This window comes from Lissotriton helveticus, chromosome 11 (genome assembly GCF_964261635.1).
Source record: "Lissotriton helveticus chromosome 11, aLisHel1.1, whole genome shotgun sequence".
Taxonomy (NCBI): Eukaryota; Metazoa; Chordata; class Amphibia; order Caudata; family Salamandridae; genus Lissotriton; species Lissotriton helveticus.
In genome coordinates, this window is record NC_136072.1 from 590566442 (window position 1) to 590580563 (window position 14122).

The 14122-nt window shown below is 43.5% G+C and overlaps 1 protein-coding gene across 2 annotated transcripts in view; it reads left to right on the forward strand.

Annotated features, from left to right (window-relative positions):
- Nucleotides 1-14122, forward strand: part of PIWIL2 (piwi like RNA-mediated gene silencing 2) — a 1947029-nt gene that overhangs the window by 632784 nt on the left and 1300123 nt on the right. For both annotated transcript variants that reach the window (XM_078666379.1, XM_078666380.1), the window contains one exon: nt 1014-1138. In XM_078666379.1, the coding sequence (XP_078522505.1) occupies nt 1014-1138 (125 nt within the window). The remainder of the gene's footprint in view (nt 1-1013; nt 1139-14122) is intronic.

The window sequence follows — 14122 nt, forward strand, 5'->3', positions numbered from 1 at the left end:
ACTTAATTTTTCGTACTTTTGTAATTCATTCTCCTATTTAAGCAGACACACTTCTTTTCTCTGACTCTTTTGCCGACTTAATCATTAACACGTATGCGGTCTGGTAGACTGAGAAATGTATAGGACATATACAAATCCAAGATAAGACCTGCTGGATGGCAGGGTAGGGGCACAATGATTCTTTCATTTTTTTCCTCTGCAAAGTACTCCAGTTTGTTGAGGATGTTGCACAAGTATAACATGAGGAGCAGTGGGTTGTAGGTATAAGAAACATCGCAGGAAGCAACTACTTTTTACTCTCACACATAGGATGCAGTTGATCTTCCCTTGGTACAAACACACTTTTCATGTCCAGCATTATACCCCTCTACACAGATCAGTAGTTTGCCTCTGCAACCTTTCTTTAGCTATTGACACAAATGATATTCTGAAATTACACTTCATTGTCGTTAGCTAAAGATTTCAAAAGTCATTTTGATTTTTAGCAAAAACTAAACTGAAAGATGTGATTTTTATTTAGGGGGGACTACTTTTTTGTCCTTCGAGGAAAGATATTGTTCTTAATGATGAAATGCATAGGGTTATCAGTAGAGCTCTAAGTTGGAGGGTTCCTGGGTGGACATTGTGTCGATTATAAGTATGCAATGCATTGCTGTTTATTTATTGATGCAAATGCCGTAATAAATGGCAGTTAAAACATAGCAATTTTATGACAGGTGATCTTGTATGTTTCTTCCATTATAACAAGCAGTGATTTTACCCTTTCATCTGTTATTTAATAGAAACTGCAATCAAGGTTTAAATGCTGTACAACACTTGGGCTGTGAGCTAGCATCTTCATTACAATGCAGAATCAGTCTCCAAAACACTTTGGGTCTTTGACTTGGCACAATAGTTCTTGGTATCATAGCAGTTTCTAGTGTCCTGTAGATAGGGCTACATAAACAAGGTTGTAGAGTTAAGTCTGTGCTTTAGACTAAACATGAAGTAGTTCTTTTTGTCCTTGTGCACAGACAGTTAATTTGAAGAGTCAGCGTCGAACTGATGACACAGAGATAAACATCAAGATCCAGATGACAAAGATTCTGGAGCCTACATCTGATCTGTGTATCCCTTTCTACAATGTTGTCTTCAGACGGTAAGGCCATGCACTTCTTTTGTGTGGAGAAGGGTTTCTGACATGCATGACCGATTTGGCAGTCCTAGGGAGTTGCAGCAAGCACTCTCTTAACTAAAGTAGCTGGGTGTATTTGCTGCTCATATTGTGAATATCAAATATACTATTGTGGTGTCACGGGATCTGTGATGCTTTTCAGGGGACAACATTGCGCGCAGACACGTGGGTATAATGAAAAGGTGTTCCCTTTGTATTGTAGTTACACACCAATGATTTGATTTTTGACTCAGATCATGCAAAGAGATGAGGTGTTAAACTCCTTTTTGCATTACGCATTAGGTCGTCTTTACCATTCTTGTTTCCAGGATCCACACTTCCCGAAGACTTGGTTATTTTGCAAGCACTACCAGGCTTACTCACAAAGGCTACGCAATTTAATTGAACCTGCTTATTGAAATAACTAGACATCAATAAAGACCAGAACTAAAGTTCTCAAGTTTTACTTCAGTTACTCACAATATATGTATGAAGTATCTTTGAGAGATCTAGCTACAACGCATTTTCTTAAGTCAAAACTTCAAATGTAAGTGTCAGTTAAAATAATAAAACAATATGCATTTTACACACAGACCATATGATATTAATACGCCATCTTAATTTCTTAAGTAAACGTTATACATTTTTACTTTCATATATACACAGCATCTACTTAACTGCACAAAGTAAAATATAATGTCCATTGCACCTTAAAAATTCGCAACTTAAGAGTTAAAAATTGAGTAGAATTAACTTTGTAAGGAAGACTCTATGTTCACTATGCAAACCATGTTACATTTTGACATAAACCCAACCGAAATTCTAGTGAGAGTGTTTGTAGAGACCCAAATATAACTTTTCTCTGGTTAAAACAAAGCATGTAAACCTGAACTGGAAAATACTTTAGCTGAGCTTTTTGTGTAATTTAGAAAACAAAATAGTATTGCTTTCATTTTCTTTGCACACTTTTTCAGCTACAAAGTTACTCCACAATCCAGACTGCACTATGCGAACAATGTATTTTTTACTCCGACACTGAGCACCATGGTAAAAAAACAGAAAAGGCAGTGTCGGGCAATACCTTTTAGATTCTTGTTAATAAGTAAAGCCTTTATATTTCTGAATACTGTTTGTTTACCTTCCAGACCAGAATAACTGCTTATGTTCATGATGTTATATGACAGTTGTGTAGCTGATGTTCACTTGGAGCTGACGCTGAAATTGCACAATGGCAAATGCTCCTCATGGTGCAGGTTAGGTAACTAGAAATCTTATTTAGACAGTTAGCCGCAGATTCTTTACCGTTTAATTATCTTTAGGTATCAGAATGGATCCGGGAATTTTGTACTAGCAGTACCTCTGCTTTCCGGAAGATGGCTTTGTTCAGCTTTGCGTGGCGTCATCCGTGCCGGAAATGACATGTGCTGTTCTTATATAGGTGCCATCCAGTAGCGCTGGTGTCAGTTCTTTCCTTTTTGCACCACTCCGTGCAAATTTACCCCATAGTCGTTGTTTGACTAGATTTTTAAAAATGTTTTGTCAAACCTTTTCTGAGGTTATCCTTCTGGTGTGGCAGGAAAATGTCATCTAGAAAGGCCAGCTTCAAGCCATCTGGCTCCTTTCACCGACAAATGTCAGTGACAGACCAGCAATCAACAAAAAAACTTTTGTGAGACAAAAGTCAGAAACCTGGCCGGTAGGTAGTATTCACAACGCTCGTTGGGGTTGGAATATCTGTATTATGTAGATAGAAAGAAAATGATATTTCTTTCTTGAGTCCCCTCACTTAGCAGGGTTTCCCCACGGTGACATGCTTCATCATTGGGGCCATCCCAGTCCTCTACGGACTGAGGCGTGCTACGACTTGCGAACTATGTAGGAGCACTTTTTTTGTGATGGACTATGTGGGGTGCAAGTGGTGTTTGTGAATGTGGAGTGGTATGATCTATGTGGTTTAAAAATACCTGCCTAGTGAGCTATAAGTGATTTATTCTTGCTCCTGGGTGGTATATTAAAAGTGGGGTAGAGAACTAGGAATCCTACTGTCAATGAGTTAGGTATGCCTATTCACTTGTGCCAACATGTTTCAAGATTCCCCTATCTCTTCTTCAGGACTACACAGGGACCAGCCCTGTTTTTGCCACTCCTAAACAGTGCTATATTAAGGAAAAAAAGTGAATGAAATTAATGAAAATAATGCTGCAGTAATAAGGCATGCATTAGTACATACGTCCTAATGGTCACGTTGTACCTGTGAAGAAAAACAACATTTTATAGGTTAAAAAAAAGGGTGGGGGGGTTGATGGCCCCACAGCATAATACCGTTTTTTCATACAACAGATTCTCATCCATGCTTGCGCCTCTGTCCATGCTTGTAAAGTGAAAAAGCTGAATGGCGTGAAGTTAAAAACAGGTTATACCTGTATTAAGTGGTAAACAGACAAATCACATGAATAACAATAGAAAAACAGACAATAACATACATTGATCTGGGACCTAACTTTGCCCCATCGTCTGCGGAGGAATGCTCGTATCCTGCCCAAATCTGAGGATAATAATGAAAAAGGATTGCCGGATTAGTGATCGGCAAATATGGTTGGTATGCCAAAACCGAATCAACTGCGTGACTCGCATCTCGGTGGAGTTACAAAATCAAAGGGTGGGCCCTCGGTCCGTTTTGGCGCTGTTAAACAGATCCCCGGCACTTACTTGGTATTCAGGAATACGTGGCTCATTCACCTACGAGGCTTCCTCCGGACCGCATCTTAACGCGTGTGTGTCCGGAGGCTGTATTTAGGCCGAGTGCTTCCGCGTTGTCATTGCGCTGAAGCTGGTGCGCTCGGTAAAGATTTTTGTGGCGGCCATGTTGGGAGAATAATTGTACACATGTAGAATGGTTCACTAATGCTTATGCGAGATCGGGTTATTAAAGGGAATAATTCTAAAAGACCTCTGTTCTAGTGCCCAAATGAAGAACCAATTTAGAAAAATTTATTTCAAAAACGGAAGTTGCCAAATTTCGTCATGAAAGGTGCTGGCAGGGGTATTAAAAAAGCCACATGCTATTGTGATGTCCCTGGCATTCTATTTGCGAAATTCCTACCTCTTAGAATGGTAAAGTACAAGTGACTGGTTACTCAACCTCTAGAGAACCTCGTTATGCTGACCCTATTTTTTGTGAGGGTAAAAACATGTGTGGTACCACAGACAAGTGTTTTTAGAGATACTCATGATTATGCTCTCATAATGCTGTACTATATACTCTTCATTACTGTACTTTTTCTCTCTCAAAGAGAGCATCATAAATGTTCAGGTTATCTTATGAGAGTTGGCCCCATGGTATCTCATCGTTCAAGCCTTGGGTGTCAGAATGGAGTTTAAACACCCACCGTTGTTCCTTGTCAAACAATTTATTCTTCAGGTTGGTTTGGGTTTTCACAGTTTCCAGAACCACCCACCGCAGGTCATTGGGAGTGCGTGCTTTCTCAAGAAAATGCTTAGTCATTTTTGTATTCGAACGTTTACACCTGAAACTACTCCGGTGTTCAACCATGCGTGTGCTGACCTTTCTAGTTGTCATGCCCACATAGTTTAATCCACATGTACAGGTGATCATATAGACCACGCCAGCAGTGTTACAATTTGAAAAAGACCTTAGTTCCCATGTAAGGCCATTGTTTAAGTGGATGTTTTTGGTGGGTGAGGTCAAGTGGCAGACACTGCAGTTTTTGCACGGATAGTGTCCTGCAGGGAGGTGGTGAGAAGGCGATCTGCGCCCACTGAGCTATGTAGTTCCCATGGTCTTATATGGACCACAAAGTTACGGAGATTTTTTTCCTTTGCGGTGGCTAAACATAGGCTTTTCCAGATTTAAACATCCACTGTTTAATGTTCTCCAGTGTTTTTTTATTATCTTAGTCACCTGATCAGAAGCTATATTGTAGGTGGTTATACAGATTTGCCGCTTCCTTGCATTTTCCTGAATAGCTCTGGGTTCCAAAAGGGCGTCTCGGTTGTAGTTTGAGGCCCTTTTATTTGCCTGTGTCACCATGTGCTTGGGGTAGTGTCTAAGTATGAGTTTTTCGCTCAGGTCATTAGCTTGGGCCTTGTAATCTCTTTGATCAGAGCAATTTCTTCTGAGGCGTAGGAATTGCCCGAAAGGGAGATTTTCCCTTAGTTGTCTGGGGTAAAAACTATCGAATCTGAGGAGGCAATTCCTGGCCGTTAGCTTAAAGTGTGTGGTTGTTGTTAATTTACCTTCCTGGGCCTGTATGTTTAGATCCAGAAATACCAGGTGGGATCTACTCATGGAAGAGGTGAACTTAAGAAAAGGGTCTTGTAAGTTAAGCCATTGTAAGAAAACACCCGCTTCATTCTCATCCCCTTCCCAAATCATGAGCACATCGTCTATGTAGGGTTTCCATAGTTTCACATGACTCAGGTGGGGATTGTTGTCAGGGTGTAAGATTTTGTCTTTTTCCAAATGGTGGACGTACAGCCCCGCCACGCTCGGCGCGAAAGTACTCCCCATGCTCGTCCCTTGCTTCTGGCGGTACACATTGTTATGGAATTGAAAAAAGTTTTCTGTCAGTGCTAGGCGACAGCATTCTAATACCACATGTCTGGGGGTGTGGTATTGCCATTGTTCTTGAAACAGAACCTCCTCTAGAATTTCAAGTGTCTCTTTATGAGGCAAACTAGTGTAGAGGCTTTCTACGTCTAGGCCCACAAGTATGTGTGTCATAGGGTTGAACTCCATATTTTTAATGAGGCAGAGAACTGCCTTCGTGTCTTGGAGGTATGTGTCCGTATGTTGTATTATGGGACGGAGAAAAGCGTCAGCAAATTTTGATAGGGGATCTAGGATAGATCCAATTCCTGAGACTATTGGTCTCCCTGGTGGTTTTTACATGGTCTTATGTATTTTGGGTATCGTGTAGAAATAAGGCATTGTGGGATCTTTGTTCTCCAGGAAATCTGCCTCTTTTTTTAGACATCCAATCATTTGTCAATGATTCTTCTATTAGACTTGCCATCTCTATGCGGAGCCGTTCTGTTGGGTTTGTTCCCAAGACTTCGTAATTCCGTTCATCTGCTAGAAGACGCAGACACTCTGTATTGTAGTCCGCGGTGTTCTGCACTACTATTGCACCACCTTTGTCAGCTGGTTTAATTGTTATGGATGGTTCGTTTGACAATTGTAAGATTGCTTCCATCTCTTTCTTGATGGTATTGTGAAAGGTTTTTATAATTTTTGGATCTATTGCGGAACCTCTTTCAAGACAGCTTTTTCGAAAGCCAGTAATTCAACTGGCATGCTGCTGGCTGGGGGGGGGGGGTAAAATTGGATTTCTTCTTTAATCCTGTGTCGCTATTGGTAGAGTTAACTTGAGCTTTATCCTTGAAGAATATCTCAAGCTTTATCCTGCGAATGAACTCCTTCAATTCGCAGCATAGTTTAAACTTGTCAAGGGTAGCTGTGGGCACAAAGCCTAGACCTTTCTCTAGTATAGTTGTCTGGTCTGGTGTAAGGGTGATACCATATAGGTTTACCACAAGACTCATTGGTTGCTGGTGGTTGGCACATTCAGAGGTCCCATGCTGCGCATGTGGCTCCTGTTGGTTTCTAGAGGTTGTGCCCATTGCACCTGTTGTCCCCGTTTTGTTCTTCCTCTTTGGGGAAGCTTGCCTCTCACTAAAAAAGGCTGCTGTTGAGGTTCCATAGGTTGGCCATTGTTCCAAATAGGATATGGTTGTTGTTGGAAGGATTGGTGAAAAGGGGGTGGGGGTCCATAGAAGTATTGTGGCGGTGGGCCGAAGGGTTGTGCCCCTTGGTATGGGGGCCATCAATAACCACCTCTATTTCTCATTCTGCCGCCTCTTGGTCTTCTGTTCCTAGTTTGGTAACGGTTAGAACTGCAATCCAATTTATCTGATCCAGTGTCTGACCCCTCAGTGTCTGTATTGTAACCAGGATTGTTTCCTGTGGGGGTGTAATCATCTTTGATATAAGGAAACACTTTCGCATGGGAAAATGATTTCTTATCCTTATGGAACTTGACATATTTCGTGTCCCTGAGAGATATTTCAAACTCACTCATAGTTTTGTTCAGTTCTTCCAATCTTTTTTTAAGTTCAGCAGGGGTCTGATATGTCTTCAATTTTACCTCTAAGTCATGGATATCTATTTTCATCTCTTTAGAGAGGCTCGCTGCTGTCTTAATAATCAGGACTAGCCAGTCCCTGGTGCAGTGCCAACTTATCAGGGACCAATCTTTTTTAAAAGCTAGGTCCTTCTGGAAAATGAAGGGTTCATTTCGGACTGTGAGCCCGCGTGGCGCTGCGTTAGCTCTCAAGTATTCGCTCATCATGACGCCATGGATTATGGTTTTTATTTGGGTACGTTTAAGCTCTGTTAGTTCGTCCCAACATTGACTTGCTTCACTAGTATCTCTACTTGTAGGCCCAGCTAGGGGTAGCATGGATGCTATTATCCTATCTACTTCTTCCTCTGTGTAGGTGAGGCCTGTGATTTCTGCCATCATGTATGTAATGTCTGTCTACCATGCGTGGAAAAATGTGTTTTAAATGGTGTGTTTACTTAATTATTCCCAAGGAGAAAAACTCCCACAGCTGCGCGCTGTGTCAGATTATATCAAAAAAGGGGGGGAGAAAGAGGGTAGGGCCAGGTTCACCCTCCTATCGTTTAGCAATCAACAAAAAAAACTTTTGTGAGACAAAAGTCAGAAACCTGGCCGGTAGGTAGTATTCACAGCGCCCGTTGGGGTTGGGATATCGGTATGATGTAGATAGAAAGAAAATGATATTTCTTTCTTGAGTCCCCTCACTCACCCGGGTTTCCCCACGGTGACATGCTTCATCATTGGGCCATCCCAGTCCTCTACGGACTGAGGCGTGCTACGACTTGCGAACTACGTAGGAGCACTTTTTTGTGATGGACTATGTGTGGTGCAAGTGGTGTTTGTGAATGTGGAGAGGTATGATCTATGTGGTTTAAAAATACCTGCCTAGTGAGCTATAAATGATTTATTCTTGCTCCTGGCTGGTATATTAAAAGTGGGGTAGAGAACTAGGGATCCTACTGTCAATGAGTTAGGTATGCCTATTCACTTGTGCCAACATGTTTCGAGATTCCCCTATCTCTTCTTCAGGACTACACAGGGACCAGCCCTGTGTACGCCACTCCTAAACAGTGCTATAGTAAGGGAAAAAAGTGAATGAAATTAATGAAAATAATGCTGCAGTAATAAGGCATGCATTAGTACATACGTCATAATGGTCACGTTGTACCTGTGAAGAAAAAGATCGCCTTCTTCACCCCCTCCCTGCAGGACACTATCCATGCAAAAACTGCAGTGTCTGCCACTTGACCTCACCCACCAAAAAAATCCACTTTAACAATGGCCTTACATGGTAACTAAGGTCTTTTTCAAATTGTAACACTGCTGGTGTGGTCTATAGGATCACCTGTACATGTGGATTAAACTATGTGGGCATGACAACTAGAAAGGTCAGCACACGCATGGTTGAACACCGGAGTAGTTTCAGGTGTAAACGTTCGAATACAAAAATGACCACGCATTTTCTTGAGAAAGCACACACTCCCAATGACCTGCGGTGGGTGGTTCTGGAAACTGTGAAAACCCAAACCAACCTGGAGAATAAATTGTTTGACAAGGAACAGGGTGTTTAAACTCCATTCTGACACCCAGGGCTTGAACGATGAGATACCTTGGGGCCAACTCTCATAAGATAACCTGAACATTTATGATGCTCCCTTTGAGAGAGAAAAAGTACAGTAATGAAGAGTATATAGTACAGCATTATGAAAGCATAATCATGAATATCTCTAAAAACACTTGTCTGTGGTACCACACATGTTTTTACCCTCACAAAAAATAGGGACAGCATAACGAGGTTCTCTAGAGGTTGAGTAACCAGTCACTTGTACTGTACCATTCTAAGAGGTAGGAATTTCGCAAATAGAATGCCAGGGCCATCACAATACCAACATGTGGCTTTTTTAATACCCCTGCCAGCACCTTTCATGACGAAATTTGGCAACTTCCGTTTTTGAAATAAATTTTTCTAAATTGGTTCATCATTTGGGCACTAGAACAGAGGTCTTTTAGAATTATTCCCTTTAATAACCCGATCTCGCATAAGCATTAGTGAACCATTCTACATGTATACAAATATTCTCCCAACATGGCTGCCACAAAAATCTTAACAGAGCGCACCAGCTTCAGCGCAATGACAACGCGGAAGCACTCGGCCTAAATACAGCCTCCGGACACACACGCGTTAAGATGCGGTCCGGAGGAAGCCTTGTAGGTGAATGAGCCACGTATTTCTGAATAGCAAGTAAGTGCCGGGGATCTGTTTAACAGGGCCAAAACGGACCGAGGGCCCACCCTTTGATTTCGTAACTCCACCGAGATGCGAGTCACGCAGTTGATTCGGGTTTGGCATACCAACCAGCCATATTTACCGATCACTAATCCGGCAATCCTTTTTCCTTATTATCCTCAGATTTGGGCAGGATACGAGCATTCCTCCGCAGACCATGGGGCAAAGTTAGGTCCCAGGTCAATGTATGTTATTGTCTGTTTTTCTATCGTTATTCATGTGATTTGTGTGTTTACCACTTAATACAGGTATAACCTGTTTTTAACTTCACGCCATTCAGCTTTTTCACTTTACAAGCATGGACAGAGGCGCAAGCATGGATGAGAATCTGATGTATGAAAAAACGCTATTATGCTGTGGGGCCATCAACCCCCCCCCCCTTTTTTTTTTTTACCTATAACATGTTGTTTTTCTTCACAGGTACAACGTGACCATTAGGGCGTATGTACTAATGCATGCCTTATTACTGCAGCATTATTTTCATTAATTTCATTCACTTTTTTTCCTTAATATAGCACGGTTTAGGAGTGGCGTACACAGGGCTGGTCCCTGTGTAGTCCTGAAGAAGAGATAGGGGAATCTTGAAACATGTTGGCACAAGTGAATAGGCATACCTAACTCATTGACAGTAGGATCCGTAGTTCTCTACCCCACTTTTAATATACCAGCCAGGAGCAAGAATAAATCATTTATAGCTCACTAGGCAGGTATTTTGAAACCACATAGATCATACCACTCCACATTCACAAACACCACTTGCACCACACATAGTCCAGTCGTTGAAGCATGCTTAGACATCCTCTTGTCCGTCGGCTGACTAGACGAGGGAGCGTCGCCACTCGAGGCCTAGCTCTGAGGTTGAGCCAGCGTCTGAGTCGGCTCTGCGCCTCCCAGAGTTTCTGGGAGTGGAGCGACCCCCACCTTGCTCCGAGGATTTTATGAGGCAATGCACCTCATATTTGGGTAGCCCATTATTTCTTATGTGCCTTCGGGCCCCGGAGGTTCGAAAAGGGCCCTTCCTCGATCCACGGCGTAAGCTCTGATGCCAGTCGGGCCCCAGGGATTCACAGATGGACCTGGATTGTTGCCTATCGTACCATCTTGATTTTCCCCAGTGCCAGTCCCAAGGCCAATGCCCCTGGTGCTGCCGGCACCATCCTCATCCCGACTCCAGCACAGAGCTGCATGGGCACGTCTTATGCCAACCGGAGCCATGCGTCCAGGTCAGAGCTGGAGTCCTATTCTTACGGGCTAGATCTTGGGGCAGAGTCGGTTGACTTTGAAGAATGCCAACCTTATGAAGACCCTATGGACTGGTGTGAGGATCTGGGTGAAGCTCTGGACTGTACCCCTTACCAGATGCTGGTATGTTTTCTACACCTACCATGGCTAAAAAGGATGGAGCTTCTTTTGCATTGGTGATGCGGAGGGTGGCTGAGGTCCTGGACCGCAGTCTGTTCTTGGTGGCACACTCAAGACTAATGTCTTGAAATAAGTGCTTCAGCGGAGAGTGTTCCCATCAGAACAGTTTCTCACTTTCAGTGAGGCACTTACTGATGCCCTGCTTGGGACTTGGTCCAAGCCCAGGACGGTGGCTTCTGTGAACAGGACTATTGCCCGCAGCCACCAACCCACTCCAGGGGACCCAAACGTCCTAACTCAATGCCACACCCCGAAGAGCTTGGTTGTTCAAGCCACCAACTCACAGGTAAACCCTGGTGCATTCCCTACTGCCCTGCTGGACCGTGAATCTAAAAAATAAGGGTAATTTCCACAAAAATGTGTTCTTCTGCCAGCTTGGCGTTGCGGTCAGTGATCACTGCATGTCTTTTTGGCTGCTACACCACACTCTGTGGGACACGGTTGTGCAGGTGCTGCCAACATTTCCGGAGGAGGCCCGAGCCATGCTCTCCCCGGCTGTTGCAGATGTGAGAGATGCAGCTAAGTTTACCATTCGTTGTGGACTTGACACCACTGACCTACTAGATGATAAAGCGGTTTGTTTGGTCGACAGTAGCTCTGAGATGCCATGCATGGTTTAGGAATACTGTTTGTTCGAGGCATGTGTGCTGTAGATACAAATGCTTTCCATACTTCTGCCATCTAGTGTTGGGTCCGAATGTTTGTAGGTTGTTTTTCTTCAAAGAAGTCTTTTCCAGTCACAAGGTAAGGTGGCTCTTCCTTTCAGTGATAGAGCGCATGGGCATTGACTCCATTGTTAGATGGTTTCCTTTCCACCATCGGGTTTGGACGTGCTTTGCGGCACTCCGGTTCGAAACCATTCTTTGGGATCCCATCGGTGCGTAACCCACTGAACACGCATCGGTATTGTTTCGTACGCGTTTCATCATTCTTTGCATGTCGAAAAAAAATAGTAAACTTCCGATCTTTGATCGAGAAGATGTTGTTGGTGGCCTTCGGGCCGAGCCGTGTCAGTTGACTTCCACTCCCTTACATATCATCAAGTTTTCTGCCGATGGAATGGACTCCGTTTCAATTCTGTCCTCGGTGCGCACCAATCTGCATAAAGTCTGAAACTTGTGCCTCTCACTGGAACACAAAGAAAAAGATTGTGATGCTTGTTGATCGATCTGATTGAAAAAGACTTTGTGGGACCATCTGGCTTGACGAAGGGCACATGCAGCGGTAGAACTTCGAGCACGCCCTGGACATCTTCGGAAGAGTTACAGAGCAGGAGGAAATAGAAGCGTCAGCATTGTAAGAGGAGGAGGTCTTCTCTATCCAGGAATTTGACTCAGAACTGTAGATCGACCTAGAGTCTTAAGAACTTCCAGCTGGACAGGGTGCAGTGAGTAACAAAGTCCCTTTGCCCACCAAACTTGTTTCCACCAAACAAAAGACTTCTGGGCCACCACTGCCTTCTGTCCATGGTTGGCACAGAGAGTCTGCTTCCAACGCCCGACTTCGGGCTTGGCATTAAAACAGAACACCAAGCCTTCCAGCTCGGGCTCGAGCCAAGAAAAGACACCCTCTGAACCAAAACCTTCGGCTTCAAAGGATGAAAAAGACAGATCCGGCTCGGCACAGAAAATAAAAGATTCCCATCAAAAATCTCCGGAACCTATCCTGGAAATTAAGAAGGAGAAACTTGGTTCTAAGCAAAATAAAATTTGCATTAATCCAGTCACTGGAAAATATTTTGGCCAAGGATGTAACACCTTCCAAAAAGAAGATTCTTACAGAGGATACAAGCTACAAACTTCCTCTAAAGCAGAAAAAGGACATGGCTTCAGTCCTCTTGACCTTAACCCTCAATTACCTCCACCATCTTCACCACTACCATGCTCAAACCCTTTAGACATCACACCACAGGGTTCTCCGCACACACAGCCTGATAGAGGGGATGGGGATGACATTAGTCCGACACAAGTAATCCACACACATATGTATGCCTGAAGAAGAGACAGCTAAGATGATCACAACTTGCTACTAAGGGGATCCCTTAATTAGGATGTAATCCCATCACCCACCGAGGTGTCAAGCTTCATCATATGGGATTCTCTTCTTGACGGGGAACCCTAGCCTCGCCAAGTGCTTCCACGCCCTCACTGTGAGGGAGGAGCTCAGGGATGGTTTTTATTCCTACTCTATTTAGCATTTAATAAATCCTTCAGACTAGAAGACAACAGAATAGGTTGGGTGAAAGGAGCAGTTCGGAACTTAGAGACAGAGTACCTGCAGTTTAAAATAATAACTGCGTGTGGTGGAAGTGACCCGTCCACGTCCACCACACGCAGGTATTATTTTAACCCCTTGTATGCTCATGATGGCTCCTGGCTGTCATGCTTCACAGTGGGCGTGTGCGCACGACGGCCGGGAGCCATCCAAATCCTGCCGGCTGTTTATTTCTCCCCCACATCCAAGGGGTTAAACTGCAGGTGCTCTGTTTTTAATCCTGACATCAGAAACAAACCAATACAGTTCATATTGCTCCTGTTAGTTTTAATCTCCCTCACTTTTTTGTGTCTCTAAGTTCCGCACTGCGCCTGTCACCCAACCTATGCAATTATCTTCTCGTTTGAAGGCTTTGTTATATCCTAAATAGTGTAAGAATAAAAAACATCCTTAAGCTTCTCCTTCACAGTGAGGGGGTAGTAGCCCTTGGCGGGGCTAGGGTTCCCCGTCAAGAGGAGAATCCCAGATGATGAAGCATGCCACCCCGGTGGGTGATGGGATTAGGTCCTAAATTAGGGATCCCCTTAGCAGCATGTTGTGATCATCTTGGCTGTCTCTTCTGCAGGCATACATATGTGTGTTCTCAGACCCGAGGATTCCATGTGTTGAATCATTAATATTTAGGGACCAAATCCTCGCTGGTATTTAAATTCCCCAGAACCCACCTCTTCTTGTTGTTTCATCAATGACAATAGTCCACCACCAGTCGATCCATGGAATGACTATAATATTGATCCACCAATGGATAATGCTCCTAATTTATACCCTGCAAAACCATCACCTCCTGTTGACAACACAGCATACCAGGAGGTAATTTCAAGGACAGCATCATACCATGCAGTT